The following is a 17770-nucleotide window of genomic DNA, read 5'->3' on the forward strand; positions in this document are numbered from 1 at the left end:
GTGGAAGCTTCTCTCTGCTAAACTTCCACCTCATTTGTATTTCACAAAATGGGAATGAGGGCTAAGATGCCCAGGATAAATGAGGGACCACCTCAAGGGTTGATAGGGCCTTTGATTAGGAGTCAGACATAGAAGCAGAGCTCAGTGACATCACTGAGCCCACTTACCCCATCGAAGAGATGGAAATAATTCTGCCCATGTGTCTCAGCTACTACTCTTGCATTGTGGGTTCCTTGTCTGCCTAGCGAGCATCACGGAAATCCTCTCCCTGCTATGGACTTCACAGAGCTGTTGTATGGAGCAGATCAGGTCACAAACAAGAAAACACTTGGAAGAGAATGAAATATATAGAAAGGACCTGAGTAGGGAAAATCAAGGAACCTGCTTTCTCTCACTAGCTCTGCTGCTGTATTTTTAGGATATTGGTTTGATTCCTATAATAAGGGGACCCAAAATGATAATTCCTGTTAAAAAAAAACAGAGCTCATTTCTCTTTCATTTAAAAGTATTCACAGCGGTTAAGGCTGACACAGTGGCTTCACAGTCACTTAGAGACCCTGGTTCTTTTTATGTTGTTGCTCTGCCATCCTCCACCTGATGGTCCAAGATGGCTTCTCCACCTCTAGTCCTTGCGATTATATTCCAGTTAGCAGAAGGAGGAATGGGGGAGGGGCAGGAACCCTCCTCCCTCCTTTACAGGGCACAGCCCAGAAATTGCACACATCATTTCCATTCATATCCCACTGACCAGGACTTAATCATCTGACCACACTTCCCTGCAAGGGAGTCTAGGAATAGTCTTTTGCCATGTGTGAAAGGATACAGAGGAACAGCTTGCAATTTTGCCCTATCTGCTGACTTGCTTGGGTAACTCACATCTCCATTTGAGCCGTGGTTTCTTCATCTGCACATTTTTTTCATTCATTCATTCACATAACTATGCCAGGCTTGTGGTATGAGGTATGACTTTTGAACCACTTGATTGCTAATGAACTCTCTTGCTAGCTGGATCATGAGTCCTGTGACGTCAGATGTGAGGTCTTTCTTACTCACTGCTATGCTCCCGGTGTACAGGACAGGGTCTGCATGGAAGCCATGTTACCAGCTGCCCATGGATGACGTGTGGATGGCCATTCTGGCTTTGATAACTGGTGAGGACATTTTCCCTCGTTGAGGAGTTGAAATTCTTTCCTTTCTAGGCCTCTTGGCTCCATATCCTTTTCTCACCACGTGCCAAGCCTTTCCAAGCCTATGAAATAAAATGTCTTCTGAGCCAGAAGCGTGAGAGAGGGATTAAAAATAAATGAAAGTGCATCAAAACAAGTTAACCACAGGACATGGCTTCCCAGGGTAATTTGGTGTTGGCACTAGAAGTCAAGGTCAGAGCATTAGAGGCTCTAACTGCCAAGCACTCCTATCAACATCACTCCTGTGTTGGGCAGAGAGCCCACTGGGCTACCCAGCACGGCAGCAGATGCCTAACCCGAGCCCCCACTGACTCTCCACCCCTGCAACACAACAGGCAAGACCCTCCCACAAAGATCAAGGAGAATTCTAATTCCAACCCTGTTGCCTACTTGCCAGAGTAACCCTAGGAAAATCTATGCCTCTTTGAGCTTTAGTTTCCTCACCTGTAAAACAGGTTTAATAATAGGTTCTTAATCAACTATAATGGAGAAGGCAATGGCAGCCCACTCCAGTACTCTTGCCTGGAGAATCCCATGGGTGGAGGGGCCTGGTAGGCTGCAGTCCATGGGGTCACTAGGAGTCGGACATGACTGAGCGACTTCACTTTCACTTTTCACTTTCATGCATTGGAGAAGGAAATGGCAACCCACTCCAGTGTTCTGGGGACGGGGGAGCCTGGTGGGCTGCCGTCTATGGGGTCGCACAGAGTCGGACACGACTGAAGTGACTTAGCAGCAATCAACTATAAAACGCAGATAACACACGACTGAGAGCCTTCGCTTTCACTTTCACTTTCTAATCAACTATAAAATGCAGATAACAAGGGTACCCACCTCGTAGGCAGAGGTTCCCAAACATTCTCAGCTCACGGCATCATTCGCATCTCTGTAATTTTTGCACAGTGCCCCAGGCCCAAAGAAATGTCTAACGGTTGTTTGTTACATTAGGTTCACACAACTTAATAATAGTAGTTTGTCCAGTATCCAACAGATATTATTGTGCTTCCCTCAAATTTTTAAAATATTTTGCAGTGTCTCTGAGCTTTCTGCAGTGCCTCTGGGGGCCCTGGCACTCAGTTTGGAAACGGCAGTCATAAGGTTCTGAGGATGAAATGGGATTGTGTTGTCAAGGGCTCATCACGATGTTTGGTCTGGTGTCACAGATCAATAAACGTTGGTTGTCCTCAGTTGCCCTTCAAGTCTCTTTAGTCCTCCCTGGTCTCTTGCTGCTGCCACCTCATTGGGCCCCTTGGGGCCTGTGGCCCCTTTTCTGAACTAACTTCCTTCTGGAAGAGAATCCCAGCCCCACTTCTTCATTCCTCCCTAACTCTACCACACATGTGGCACGACCTCTTCATAGGTGGAATATACTCTTAATTTGGAGCTTGGCCGTGTGGCTCACTTTGCTTACATGGCAAAAGTGACAGTGTGATTTTCAGAGCCTAAGTCTTCAGAGGCCTCACACGATTCCACCTGGTCTCTTATCCTCTGCCATTGCCAAGAGAAGAACTTGCCCCAGTAGCCTGATGATTCCAGGAGGAGGACAAGGGACCCAGGGCAAGGCTCAGGTCTGCAGATCTGAATCCCAGTGTAGCCCACCCCAGCCACACCACAAACTCAAGAGCAAAAATAAACAAGTGTTGTTTCAAGGAATGGAGTTTTGGAGAGTTTTGTTACATCATATTCTTGTGAGACAACCCAACCCTGCTTAGTGTATCAAATTCAAATTCTCTGGGAGAAGGCCTGATTGGATCATGTGGTCACCACCCAGAACATGACTGCTTTTACACCATCGCCCATGAGCCAAGGATCTCCCTCCTGTCCAGTCTGCAGGTAAATGCCTCGGTTTGGGACACCCACTTCTAATCCAGGCAGCTGTCCCATAATTACAGGGTCCAGTGCCACAAAGCCTGGTGGCCTGCCTGGAAGCAATCATTTCTGGCCTCTGTGTTCAGAGGGGTGCGAATGTGGCAAACAAGTTTCTTGTATCCTCTTGGGTTCTAAAGAGTAACAGCTCAGCTAGGAGAAATTACCCATAAAATTTTCTCTGTGTGTGGCAGTCAGAATGCATCTCAAGCTGTAAACTGCAGGGTACGAGAAATGTGATGTTTCTTACAACTCATTTTTTTTTAAAACTATTTTGAGCCTCCTTATGCTTAAAATGGAAACTATGAGGCTCAAGCTCACATAGAAAATTTGATAGAATCCGGGCTTAGAACCCAGGTGTCCTGGTTTTCTATACAGTGGCCTGGCCCCCTTCCCTGCCCAGTCAGTGTCACACTTGGAAGGATGCTTCAGGTCTCATCTCAGAGCCAGTGGAGCCCCTTTCCAGCTTCCTTGATTGTCTGGGCTGTGCTTTCACGTGCCACTGACTGAGTGCCCACTTCCTGGAAGAATTCTTAGCAACCTTTTCCTCCCGTTGAGTCTCAGTCTGCCTCCCTATGTCCTGTACACCTACCCTAACTATCTTTTGGAACTACACTTAAATAAACACGATTTTTCTTTAACTTACAAACAGTTCCTGTAATTTTCACTTCTATTAATTCTATTTAGTTTTTTTTTTAAATACCCCTTCTTAAATAGTGTCTTTTTTCTTAAGTTTTTAAATTCTTTTGTATGGTTTTAATTTTTTTCAAAATACTGTTTTGTTATCTCATCTGAAGTTCTTGGGGAAGTGAGGTCTAATCCTGCTGACTCTCACTTATGGTGGATGATTCCTTGTGTATTTGTAATCTGGGGCTATGCGTTCATCTTCAGTGGGGCTTTACCTATGATCAACTCGTGTAGCCCAGGTTGAGGGCAAGTCCCTCCCAAATGGGTTGAGTTTGTTTTTCTGGTCACCTCAGCTTCTTATCTGTGATCATTATGTTAATTCTTAGTTTGGAGTTCCTAGTTCAAGTGGATAGAATAAAATTAAAGCCTGTGTGAGAATAGATCCTATTCACTGGCATCATAATATTAACTTGATCTTGGTTGTTTCCATCGATTAGGATGTCAGCTCCAGGAAAGAACAGCCTTTTTCTGTCTGATTTTGGGCTCTGTTCCTCTATCTGCTTACAGCAGAATTTGGCACACAGTAGGCATTCAATAGGGCTTCCATGGTAGCTCAGCAGTAAAGAATCTGCCTGCAATGCAGGAGACCTGGGTTCAATCCCTGAGTGAGGAAGATCCCTTGGAGAAGGGAACGCAACCCACTCTAGTACTCTTGCCTAGAGAATCCCATGGACAGAGGAGTCTGGCAGGCTGCAGTTCATGGAGTCGCACAAAGTCAGACACGACTGAAGCAACTAAGCTGCTGCGGCAGCAGAAGGCACTCATAAGTATATGTTGAAAGGGAAAATTAAAGAATACCCACTTCACAGGTATCCATTAGGACTGTGTTTGCCCAGTTAAAAATTGGAGTTCTTCTCATAAAACAGGCAGATGCTACTGGTGATTCTGTGACTGAGTGATTTCAGTGCCTCTACAGTTTTTTGAGCCTTTATCTAAGGGTTGCAAGATGGTTACTGTAGCTCCAGGCATCGCATCCATTCAAGGCAGAAGGAAGTAGAAGAAAGTAAGAGTAAAGGAGGAGCACCACTGACATTTTTCCTTATCAGGTAGGTAACATTTTCCTAACATCAAATTTCTGTATTGATCTCATTTGCTAGAAATGGGGTGTGTGGGCATTCAGAAGAAAGGGGACTTTCTTTCTTCTGGAAAATAAGCATTTCCCTTATCTATGGACTCAACAGATGGTTAACGGAGGGAGGAAGGTGACGGGGACACAGATGTGGTATCCTCCCCAAATGGGATTTTATTTATCTATATATATATATATGTATGTGTGTGTATATATACATATATATGTATAATTTAGAACAGAACAGGCCCTCAGAAAACAATATGGCCAAAAAGTATGGACACGTATTTCCACAATAATTATTAATTTTGTCATTTAAAGCTTCCGTGATCCTGCGGGCATCAGATTTGGATTCTGGAGCCCACAGGCACTGAGACACCTGTAGCTCAATGATCTCCCTCCTCCGCCCTCCCTCCTTGCTCTGTTCAAAGTACTGAAGCCCTTTAAAAAAAAAAAAAACAAAAAAAAAACACTACATTTTTCAACGTGAGCCACTTCCTGCTCTCATTAACTCCATCCTCAGTGACTTAGCCAGACCCCGATCCTGGCCCGAAGGAGAGAGCCGGACTGTCCAAGTCTAAGGTCGCTCAGGACCATAAGCAGAGCAGTTCGGCATCAAGGTTTCTCCCGAGGAGCTGAGATGAAAACAACAGAGGAGCCAACCTCGAGTCTCGGGCAGACCCTGGAGTGGCTAAGAAAGGAGCTGGTAAGGCTTTGTACTTCTTTGTACCTTACACCGTCACCCCATATCTTCCAAGGTCCCCTGTTCCTACCTCCCAGGTGCCCCTGGGCGGGGCAGAGCTGCAGGCTGGGGTGTGGGCCCCACAAGCTCCCATCTGGGATGAGCCACACAGTGCACAGTTGCCACCCCAGGCGCTGGGATAAGTAGGTCGTGGCCTACATAGGAGGCTCTGGGTGCAGTGCTTGCCAGACGGGTTTTAGAATTACACTGAGTCTGGTATGTGCCCAGCTCTGTGTCTTGTGGCCTCTAGCAAATGGCTTTGAACTTCAGTCTCCTTGTTGTAAAAGGGGGATGACAATCGTACTAACATCACAAGGGTTATTGTGAGAATTTGGTGAGGAGATGGTATAATTCACTTCGTGCTTGCTTGGCACATCTACCCTGGCTCTTACAGTCCCGGCTCAGCTGGAAATGGAGTACACCAGAGCTGTCTTAGCTGGGGCCTTCTAGAAAGCAGACACTTGCACAAACACTGGAGCATTCCTGCTTATTTGGAGGTGCAAGCCCAGAGGGGTGAGAGTGAGAGGAAGAGGTGCAGGGGCAAAGGCCAGTACTATTCCAGCAGATACCTTGTCTTACCCAACTGGATGCCACTTACAAAGAAGTCCTAAAGAGGCCAGCAGCCCTCTTGGCAGCTGATTCTCCTCACTGTGGGACTCTCTGCCTGGAGGAGGAGCTGCACCCTGCCCGAGAGAAGTTTATCCACCCCACTCACTCCTGTCTCCCATTTCCTGTCTGAAATGTCCACGCCGTGGGTCACTACTCTCCTGAACTTATAAAGTGTTACCTGGTCCCTCAGTAACTGCTCAAGAAGCCAGGTCTTACATCTCTCCTTGTGATGTTTCTTCCAAGTCCAAAAATAGAAGGATGCCCCCATAGTATGTGGGGACACTAGCCAAGAGAGAGAAGGAGGTGGTTTGGGGGAACCCCAGAGGGCACCCAAGGTTTGTATCTCAATACGCCAGTTTCAACCCTGGGAGAATTTATCATCCTGAAGAGGAAGAAGAGGGCCATTGAAAAGAGACTGATCAATTCAACAACTTAAAAAACTAAAAAAAAAAACCAAAAACGTGAGCTTCTACTTCTGGCTGGGGGGAGGGTGGGATGCAGGGACAGAAAGGATTGTCCAAAAATGACCTGCCTGGGTTGCCAGGCAACAGACCAGCTGGGACCCAGCCCTGTCCCAGCTTGGTGGGAGGGGCTGGCCCAGTAGGGATCCTCATGGGTCCAGAGGACTCCAGTGGCAGGAGCTACAGCTTATTATAGGCTGTATGCTGCTCCCTCCTTGTGCTCCCCTAAACACTGCACCCCCACATTAAGACTGCTTAGTATCTGAACTCAAAGTGCTGATTTTCATTTGATAAAGTACTTCTCTACTACCCATGAGGAGGAAGAACAGGTGGGGGTAGGGGGAATGACCTGTAGGCCCAAATGAACCCCCACCTCCTCATGATGCCAAGAGATGAGTTTTGAGTCTCCACTTACTGGTCCCTGACTGGTAAGGTTCCCAGTCAAGCCTGCTTTAACCTCTATCACTGGGAATTTACATGACTCCACAAGGACTCCCCTCTGTAGCCCAGCCAAGGAGCCTCAGTTGACTATCAGGGAAGCATGTCCGTCACTCTACGCAGCTGAGAGAACAAATCAGTAGCACCAACAACTACCACGGAAGAAAGTCTGGTGCTCTTCCTCCAGTTCTGGAATCATAAAGCCCCCAAAGTCCTGCTGGGAGCTAAAACAAGGGAGAGATCCTTGGAAGGCAAGTAATTTCCTTTCCACTTTGCAGATGAAGAAATGGAGGCTTCGGTGAAAACATGGCTTCTGTGAGGCTGTGGGCTTGTCTCCAATTAGACAGTGAAGGAGACATCTTTCTGGGAAATGTCCAGTGCTCTGGCCGCTGCCTCACATGCTCCTTCTCTCTCCTAGGCTGAGATGCAGGACCAAGACCAGAGACTCCTGCTTACTCTGAGGCACCTGCACAGCGTCCTGGAGGAGCTCCGCGCAGAGAGTGTCCCCTGGGAGGATGCCAGGTCGAGTGGCGGGACCTCCCCAATCAGAGCTCGAGCAGGCTCTGAAGGCAGGGCCCGCCAACCCTTTCCCTCCAGGCGCCTGGCCCATCTCCTTCAAGGGGTAGACAGCAGACGAAGTTCCCTCCCTTAACAGGCCGGAGATGACCTTGACTTTAACCCTCCCCCAACCAGTCTAAACTTTGACTGTGATGCTGTTGAAAGAGAGCACTGGAATGGGAGTCAGGAAGTCCAGGCTCTGGATTCACCCCTGCCCTCATTCACTCCATGTCCCTGGAACTGTCACTCAGCTTCTCTGTGTCACTCTTTCCTCTCCTGTCACTTAGCAGTATTTCACAAATAAGCTAAGAGATGTGAATACATTTGGGAAACAGAAACATGTTATATGGCTTCCGGCCAGCACCATGGCTGTAATCCTATTCTTGGGAATTTCTCACAAGGTGGTTATTAAAACAAAGAAAGAACTCAGTGTGCCAGGGTGTTTATCCAGTGTTGCCATGGTGAAAAACAGAACCCCATGTAGTGACTTGATGGTTGTTTTCAGGCCTTTTATTTCCCTTTATCTGAAAGCAACAGGCCCTACAACCACCCTGGCCACTCAGCATGTGACCAGGCTTGGCCAATTACAGTTCATCATCACCCTAACAACATGATTGGCCCAATGGGTGGCCCATGTGACTCCACAGAGCCAATCACAAACCTTCTCTGGCATTACCCTCTTGATACTTGTTCTTCTGAAGTTGCAAAGCTGGGGCTGCCAGTGGCCAGGATTACTGTGAGGTGACAGAGACCTGCCTGCACTAGGAAAGAAAGAGGCTGATAAAAGAGAAGCAGAGAGAGGGGTCATTCAAGAGATGGGCAGGCCAGAAGGGTGCTGGCTCTCTTTAGTCCCTGGTGTCAGACTCTAGTTCTGTGAGTTACTCCTGTTGTCTATCCAGAGCAAAAAAACAGAAAATTCCACCACTACCACCTATGAACTCAGGCACCAGTTTGTTTTTGCTTAAGCTGATTTGAGTAGGGCTCCCCTCATTTGCAACCAAAACGGTCCAGATGGTCAAAGAAACAAAGAAGAGAAATCAAGAAAAATAATTGTTTTTCCCTCATTTGGGGTTAGCAACGCCAACCCTGTTTGGCAGGCAACAAAATGTATGATGTGGCAGAACCCTCAATTGCATGGGATGGAGTCATAACTTTGAAAAATTATATCTGCCTATAAGAAAGACTTTTAAATGGAACAGGTGAAAATAAAGTCCTGGTGTTAAGATGGTCCAATTATCCTCAGTCTTTTTTTTGTTTTTGAAAATCTGCTGGCATGTTGTTAGGATATTGTTTTTAATGGCTTTGAAAAAGTAAACCCATTGCATAAAGAGGCAAAGGGTGGGGGGAGGGTTGTATTATATATACAGTGTCTATAGTCAGACTAACCTGGGGCTGTTTCTATACAGTATTTGATAGTGTGAAAAATTGTACTCTATCAATGACTGAATGCATGAACGAAATGTGGCACATACATGCAATGGAACATGAGTCAGCCTTAAAATGGAAGGAATTTCAGCACTGCTATAACGCAGGTGAAACTTGAAGACATAACACTAAGTGAAATAAGCCAGTTGCAAAAGGACAAACGCAGTATGATTCTACTCACACGAGGTACCTGGTCAAATTCATGGGGACAGAAGGTAGTTCTGGTTGTCAGGAATTGGGGAGCAGGGAGTCATTTAAGGGTTGCCGTGCTTCAGTGTTGCCAAATGACAGAAGTTCTGTGGATGGATGATAGTGATGGTGGTATAACAGCGTGACTGTACTTGATGCCACTATACACCTTAAAATGGTTAAAATGACATTTATCTTATGTTCTATTTTGCCACAGTTAAAAATAAATACATTTAAAAATTACCTGCTCTGTGATGCTGGGGCTGGAGCTGGTTAGACTTTGCCAATAAGCAGGGTGAGCTAGAGGGACACCACAGGGCTGGAGGAGGGAGAAAAGACTTGCTTCTTCATCTCTCTTCTCTTTAGCTTCTCCGGTGGCCTTCCTGCTCCCATGAGCATCATCCAGCAATGCTCCTTCACCTCACAGCAGCAATTCCTTCTGTGGCACCAGTCAGCAACCCCTTCTCAGGGCTCTAGGTTCAGCTGCATGGGGCACTTCCCCCAACTGCAGAGCCAAGAGCTCCAGCCAGAATCTCCTCCCCTGAAGTCTGAGTTCCTGCCCTCCCGGCCCCACCCTGCTTTCCAAGACTCGAGCCCCAGCTGAGCACACCTCCTTTCTCAGATACCTGGAGTGGAGTACTACACGTCTTCTGCTTTATGTTTTTCAGTTTTGATCATCTCAGCTTCTTCTCTTTGTTCCCTCAGGCCTGGGTATGGTAGATGCTTCCTGCGAGTGCTACTTTCATTCTATCTTAGAGATCTTTTTATAACCTTTTGGTCATCCAGTTAACAACTTTATACTTGGTTAGCAATTCTCTATATTAAATTCTCTCTGTGAAAATAACTAGAGTGGTTTCTGTCTCCTGCCTGTCTCTGACTGACACAGTTTTCAACTCTGGGCTATCATTACCAATGCTTTGAGATCACGTCTGTTCATGTACATAAGCACAGTGCCCCTAGGATATACAGGTTTCTCCTGCTATCCAAAAGTAGAGTGTTCCTATGAAACATCTCACAAGCTGAAACTGTGTAAAGTGAAGAAACAGTTACCTTAAGACAGATCTTGCTAACAGAGGCACAAAATGAGATAAACTGAGATAAGGCACAGACAGAGGTCAAAGCCAGACCAAAGCTATGGTGGCCTGGTGCAGAGATGCTGAGTGCAGTTTCTGGGGAAGTGCAATTCCTGGGGAAATTCTTGGGGAAGGAGCTTGGTGGCCTCAGTCACCCCTGCCCCCTGCTGCCCCTCCCCAAGGTGTTTGCTGCCTCTGTAACAGCTCGCCCCAGATCAAACACTGAACATCAGTTTCACTTTTCACTCATTTTTGTAAAAGTGAAAATCAACTTGGGCTTTCTTTCAATTCACAAAAACAGTTACAAATGTAGATCTCTCATAAAAGTGAAATGGCGTCAAGTGAACTTCAGAAAAGCGACAGATACCTGTACAGCAAAGAGTTGAACTGGAGGTATGTGAATACTCAAGTTACAGGAAATGCATTTTCCAAAGTGGGGCGTTCGCTTACACTCCCACAAGCTGTGTCCAAGGGCCCCTGTTGCTCCATATTCTCACCAACAATTGGTATTATCAACCTTCTTAATTTTTTCCAATATACTGAGTGCAAAATGATGTTACATTGTGACCTTAACATGCATGTTCCTACTTACGTAGTTGTTAACCTGAGTTTATTTCCAGCTCCACCACTTACTTACTTTTTGATCTTAGATGAGTTACTCAACCTCTCTGAGACTCAATTATCTCATTTATAAAAGGAGGGATAAAAATAGTATCTAGCTCATGGGATTAATATACATAATTGTATAATAGAATGCATATAACCCACCTTACACAGCACTTGGCATTGTAAAGGTTAATAAATGATAACATTATTATTACTGTATAATCACAAATTGATTTGTGAAACTATGACTATTACAAATAGACAAGCTTGTTAGCAACCATCATCAGGAGAAATATCTGCCTGACCATTCAAAGTAACAATGACATTTGCTTCCCATGCCCAATGCCAACCACTAGCCCCTTTTGCCTCTCCCATCTTCCCACAGCTGGGCCCTCAAACCAAAACCATCTGCCAATCCCCTCTCTACTAATCTGGGAAGATAAACCCTCCCCTCTCCTGGGGTATTTGTTGTTTTTGAGATTCCCACCTCTGGAACCAACGTTCAATTTCTGATCCCAGGTCAGAAAAAACTCAGACTGAGCTCAGATGCTGGGGGACAAGAGGATTGAAGTGGAAACGACATCCTCAGTGTGGGTTCCCAGAGGGCAGGGTTACAGATCATGTTTGTCCAAGCCAGCCAGTGCACACCAGAGGGAGCCTCGGGATCGTGATCATGAAGGAAAATCCAGGGTTTTCTCTGCTGAGGCAGCAAAAACAGGACTATACACCCAAGCCTCGCATCCAAAGGCGAGGAGAGAAGGGGGCACAGACGGGAAAAGGACTGACAAGGTCAGAAGCTAAAAAATTAGGAGCAGAACAACAGTAGAAGATGTGATACTTATTGTCAGGACAGGCAGTTCAGGGCTCACACTGTGATTTCACCAGAAAGGATTAGAGGCTCATCTTTACTTGCCACTAGTATCCAGCCCTGGGCCAGGTGTGACAATCTTGCAGAGTGTGTTCTGGCTGTATACTGGTGTGTAACAAAATGCTCCCAAACTGAAAACAGCATCATTTTATTATTGCAACAACCATTCATCATTGCAATAAATCACACTTTCCATGGTTCTGGAGATGGACTGGGCTCAGGTGGGGAGCCGTTGCTTTTGGTCTCTTCAAGTGGCTGCAGTCATATGGTGTCCAGCTTGATTCATCCCAAAGGCTTATTCACATGTCTGGCAGTGGATGTGGGCTGTTACCTGGGATCTTAGCTGAGACTGTCAGCTGGAACACCTACCCCTGAACACTCCGTGTGGCTGGTGCCAAGAACAAGCATCTGAAGAGTCAAGAGGAAGCTGAATAGCCTTGATGACCCAGCCTTGGAGGTCATACAGTGTCACGTCCATTGTATCCTTTGCAGGAGAAGCCAGGCACCAAGCCCAGCTTACATGCAAGGGGAAGAGAATTAGACCATGTCTTGATGGGAAGAGCATCAAAAACTTGCACACGTGTTTTAAAGCCACCACTCCGTGTAAGACTGGATAGGTTTCCAGTGTGGTATACCAGCTGCAAGGACTAGGTGGGGCTTATTATAAACTCAGGCAGAATGATAAGCAGAATCTCATCAAAATCCAACAGAAGGAACTCTAGGAGGTGAAGGGTAGGTCTGGGTCTACAAGAGTTTGCTCGTCACTCCAACATTACTGTGTTTCATTCAGTGTGTTCCTAAGAGGTGTGTTCAGTTCTGCTGCTATGACAAACCAACCTTGAGATCTCAAAATCTCAACCCAACCACGGTCCCTCCCTGGCTCACACTACATATCCTACACTCCGGTGGGGGGCAGGGTGTGTATGTCAGGAAAGGTGCTCATGCTTGGGGACCCAGCCATCATCTGCGATGTCATCAGATGCTACAGCAGGGAAGATACATTTGGAGAGTCACACACTGTCTCTTCCACATTTTAACCAGGTGGTGACACGTGTCCCTTTTGCCCATAGCCCCTTGGCTAGAATTAGTCACATGGTGTGTCCCAGCCAGGGGAGGGAGTTGGCTGGGAAATGTGAGGTGTGGATGACAGTCTGGCAAGCACCACTGTGACAAACACACTCTCTATTCTCTCTCAACAACTGGCTTCCTCACCGCAACAGAGTGGGTCCTCATCAGTCTCCACCATCCCCCAGAAGCTCCCAGGGTGCACTCTAGGAAGGGGGATACCCAGACTCACCTAGGCCTGCTGAAAGGAGCCTCTGAGTTGGGGTTGGGGAACTGAGTGTCCACCAGCCCCAAACCCTCAAGGGAAGGCTGAGAACCCAGGGCCCGGGGCTGTTCTGCCATCTGTCCTGCTTCCTGGCTTTGGCTTCCTTTAACTATGTTTGGGCTTTACTTTCTGGTTTTCTTTCTGCATTTTTTTTGTTTATCCACTTCCATTGCTAAAGATTTCATGGTCCTGCTATTTCTCTACATTGAAGTCTATAGAAAGGGAATCTGTTGGATCAGTTCAACCTTTGACATCTGAGCACATCATAGCAGGTTAGTATAAGGTCTGCCTCTTCTTCTTCTACCTCTTCCCCTTCATCATCCTTGTCAATACACGGGAAGTATAATGCAGTAATTGAGTAAGGGCCGTGACACCAGCATGTCTGGATTTGAATCCCAGGTCTGCTGTATATTAGTCCTATGCCCTTAAGCAAATAACATAACTTTTCTTGCCTCCATTTTCTCCTCTGTAAAGTGCGGACACAACAGTTAATTACCTCACATACCTACTGAGCAAATGCAGTGAATCAGCCTGGTCCTGGCACATCAATCTGAGCTATTATAATGAATAATAACAGCTACCATTTTTTAGCTCAGGATAGTGTAGTGGCTCCGTACAGCCTGGAGCCTCACTGCCAGTGCTCAAATCCCAGCTCTCCATTTACTAATGATGTGCCCATGGGCAAGTCATTAAATTCTCTGTGCTTCAGTTTCATCATGTATAGAATGGGAATGACAATATACCTACCTTCTGAGGTTGTCATGAAAGTGAGCTAACACGTGTAAAATGTTTACAGCCATGCCTGTCTTCTAATAAGGGCTCTGTGTGTGCCATGTAAGCTCTTCATTTTCATTATCAGTCATCTACTCTACCAGCACCATACGAAACAGTGTAAAGATGTTGCCCTGAACCCACTCAGCAGCTCTGCAAGGGTCATATTATATCTCCATTTTAGGAACGTAGGGCTTGGGTTTCAGTGGAACTAAGTGACCCCAAATAACACATTGAGTAAATCTCAGACCTACCTTCTGCCTAAGCAGAGCTCTGACCCACACCACAGTGGTGCTCTTCCTATCAGACGAAGTGAGGGAGGGGTTCCGTGGGAAAGAGGATGCAGAGATCTTGGGGTCATGTGTCTCTCTCCCCTGCCACTCCTTCTGGCAGAGTCTGGGGAGACAGTGTGTGTGTGTGTGTGTGGGTGTGTGAAAGGAACTCAAAGACATCTTTAGACAACACCCCCTGGAATCACCATGGTTGGTGAGCAGACCCAGAGTTGGGGTGTCCCCAGGAGTGCAGCCCCTTTCTTACTCCCAGCAAATTGTGAACCCAGTTCATAAGATGGGAATTCTGCCCTTCCTCTGCCCCCTGGTCACAGTCTCGCTCCTGTTTCACTGGACCAAAACCAAGATGTGTGCCAGGCTGCACTCCTTGTGGAAGCTCTGGGGGAGAATCTGTTCCCGACCTTGTCTGGCTTCTGGTGGCTGCAGGCATTCTTGGGCTTGAAGCTACACCTCTGCCTTCTGCTCTGCGTGTGAACAATCTCTCTCTGCTTCCCCTTACTGAGGATATGTGCGATTACATTTAGCACTCACTTGATAATCCAGGATAATCCCCCATCTCAAGATCCTTAAATCAATCACATTTGCAAAGACACCCTCAGAGCTCTGCTCAGGTAGAAGGTAGATCTGAGATTTACTCAATGTGTTATTTGGGGCCACTTAGTTCCACTGAAATCCAAGCCCTACATTCCTAAAATGGAGATATAATATGTAAAGTAATATTCATGGGCTCCAGGGATTAGGATGTAGGGGCCACTTTTCCATCTAGCACAATAGAGGATCAATAAAAGGGAATTTCTTTCTCATTCCTACTGGAAACCATTCTCTGCCAATGTGCACGGCTAAAAAGAATTTTGTACAGCCGGGGATTACCACGGGCCCTGTCAGAAAAACGAGGACACATGCTTATTGAACATGGGCTATGCATGGGCACCACAGCATATCACCTGGCTAGAAAGTGCCTATTGATATTCCCATTTGACAGAAAGGAAACTTGAGACCCAAAGAGCGGGTGGTCAATGAAGGAAAAGCCGGGCAGTTGAAAGCAAATGAAACTAGTGGCTCAAACTTTGGTTTCTGATCGTTTTTTTGCGTTCCTTATCAAGGACTAAAGGATTTACTCTGTGGATGGGCGCCACCTGGTGTCCATGTGGAGTAACTCTTCGGTTAACCAGCCTGCTCTGGGTTGTGGGACTGCCTTCACTGCTTTCTTACTGTGGAACGGATTATACTGGGAGGGGACACCGAGGCTTTCTGGCGCTGAGATCTAGGTTCAGCTCTGCCGCTGACTGAATGACCTGTGGCAAGTTACTTCTCCTCCTCTGAACATTAACTCTGAAATGAAAATGACACCTGTCAGAGCTGTGGGAGACCTTGGGGAAGTGCTTTGTAAATGGAATAACCAGAGACAAGGAAAAGAAGTATTATCTGCAATAAAACGGGTAACAGGTCTGGACTAATTTAGAAGAATACTTACTGTATTTGGTAGAAACCAACACAATACTGTAAAGCAATTATCCTTCAATTAAAAATAAGTAAGTTGAAGGGACTTCCCTGGTGGTCCAGTGGCTAAGACTTAGCACTCCCAGTGCACGGGCCAGGGTTCAATCCCTGGTCAGGGATCTAGATCCCACATGCCACAGCTGAAGATCCCAAGTGTCACAGCCGTGACCCAGCACAGCCAAATAAAGAAAGAAATACTTTTTAATAAATAACTAATTTTTTTTAAAAAATAGAAAAATACTTATGGTGCATCTGCTCTGTGTCAGACACTGTTCTGGACGTGGGAATGTAGGGAAAAAATTAAATGGATAAAATTCATGTTTTCCTGCAGTCGATATGCTCGCATTCCAATTTCATTCATTTATCTACAAGTAGTTTTCTGGTGTGCCAGGCACTTTCCCAAGCAATGGGCACAGAAAGGATTCAATATATGGCTACCACACAGGGAGCAAGAACACAGGTCTGGGTAGGGACAGAGACAGGTTTTACACGGCCTGAAGCTTATAAAATTTAGGGTATTCTTTGAGTAAAGAAAAAGAATAAAAAGTCATAAGTGAAGCAGTACATTATGGAGGGTTTTTTTCTTTTATAACTATGGAAGAAATAACAGCAAATGATGAAATTTTTAAAACTGACACAAATTATAAACTCTGGAAATATAGCATAATATTTTTATTAATTAGCTGCCATGATATAGCTCTGTAACTTTTTTCTATATATTCTTTGACCATATAGTCATAAGATAATGATTTATTTCTATAAATAAAGACAATAATTCAGCCTTTATAAGATTGACTTTTTTGGTGGGTAGTTTAAACAATTTTCTCTAAGTTGTAAAGCTTAATGCCATCTAAGTTCTTAGGATATTGTCAAATTAGAAAAAACTTCGAAATTTCTTTAACATTAATGCATGAGCTGTAACTCTTAAAAATTTTTTTTAATTGGAGGATAATTGCTGTACAATATTGTGCTGGTTTCTGCCATACATCAACATGAATCAGCCACAGGTATACATATGTCGGGGCTGCCCCAGGTGGCCCTAGTGGCAGAGAACCTGCCTGCCAGTGCAGGAGACAAGTAAGAGATGCAGGTCCATCTCTGGGTCAGGAAGATCCCCTGGAAGAGTGTACGGCAACCCACTCCAGTATTCTTGCCTAGAGAATCCCATGGAGGGAGAAGCCTGGCAGGCTGCAGTCTGTAAGGGTTGCAAAGAGCTGGACATGGCTGAAGCAACTTAGCATGCACATGTGCATACATATACCGCCTCCCTCTTGAATCTCCCTCCCATCTCCCTCCCCATTCCACCGCTCTAGGGTGTCAGGAGCATGGGTTAAGCTCCATGTGTCACACGGCAAATCCCCAGTGGCTATCTATTTGACATATGGCATGTATATGTTTTCATGCTATTCTTGCAATTTGTCTCACCCTCTCCTTCCCACACTATGTCCATAAATCTGTTCTCTATGTCTGTGTCTCCACTGCTGCCCTGCAGCTATAAAAATGAATGCATCTGAGTCGGTCCTAATGGGGTGGATGAACCTAGAACCTACTTCAGAGAGTGAAGTAAGTCTGAAAGAGAGAGTCAAATACTGCATATTAACGCATGTGTATGGAATCTAGAAAGATAGTATTGCCATTTGCAAGGCAGCAATGGAAACACAGACATAAGTCTTTTTATATAGTGACTAAGCTTAAATACTTTTTGAGTTGACAGTCCATTAACTAGTTTTATTGTCAGCATCCCCACGTGGTGGCATAATATGAATTCCACATTATCTTCATCCATGTCAGTATTTCATGTCAAATAAGTGAGAAATTTGAATCTTTCCCCAAATATATTTCTATAATTCACTTTTTTTTTTTTTTAATTAGTTGCGCTGGGTCTTTGTTGCTGTGCTCAGGCTTTCTCTAGTTGTGGCAAGCAGGGGCTACTGTTTGTGGCCGTGTGCAGGCTTCTCATTGCAGTGGCTTCTCTTTTTGTGGACACAGGTTTCAGGCACGTGCGCTTCAATGGTTGCAGTATGTGGGCTCAGGCGTTGTGGTGCATGGGCCTAGCTGCTTCTCGGCATGTAGAATCTTCCCGGACAGGGATTAAGCCCCT

The 17770-nt window shown here is 45.8% G+C and overlaps 1 protein-coding gene across 1 annotated transcript; it reads left to right on the plus strand.

The window, feature by feature from the left end:
- Positions 1-5084: 5084 nt before the first annotated feature.
- CUNH20orf202 (chromosome unknown C20orf202 homolog) lies at positions 5085-8845 on the plus strand. The gene is made up of 2 exons (XM_040247647.1): positions 5085-5515; positions 7478-8845. Exons 1-2 carry the CDS (start codon positions 5450-5452, stop codon positions 7709-7711), a joined length of 300 nt encoding a protein of 99 aa, XP_040103581.1. The 5' UTR covers positions 5085-5449; the 3' UTR covers positions 7712-8845.
- Positions 8846-17770: the final 8925 nt, after the last annotated feature.

The sequence above is a fragment of the Oryx dammah genome, unplaced genomic scaffold, assembly GCF_014754425.2.
Source record: "Oryx dammah isolate SB20612 unplaced genomic scaffold, SCBI_Odam_1.1 HiC_scaffold_10, whole genome shotgun sequence".
NCBI classification, from domain to species: Eukaryota; Metazoa; Chordata; class Mammalia; order Artiodactyla; family Bovidae; genus Oryx; species Oryx dammah.

What these genes read in the sequence shown, in the direction of transcription:
- CUNH20orf202 (XM_040247647.1), top strand. Translation starts at nt 5,450, where the DNA reads ATGAAAACAACAGAGGAGCCAACCTCGAGTCTCGGGCAGACCCTGGAG. An exon ending in AGTGGCTAAGAAAGGAGCTG is followed by an intron (nt 5,516 to 7,477) that starts GTAAGGCTTTGT and finishes TCTCTCTCCTAG; the next exon opens with GCTGAGATGCAGGACCAAGA.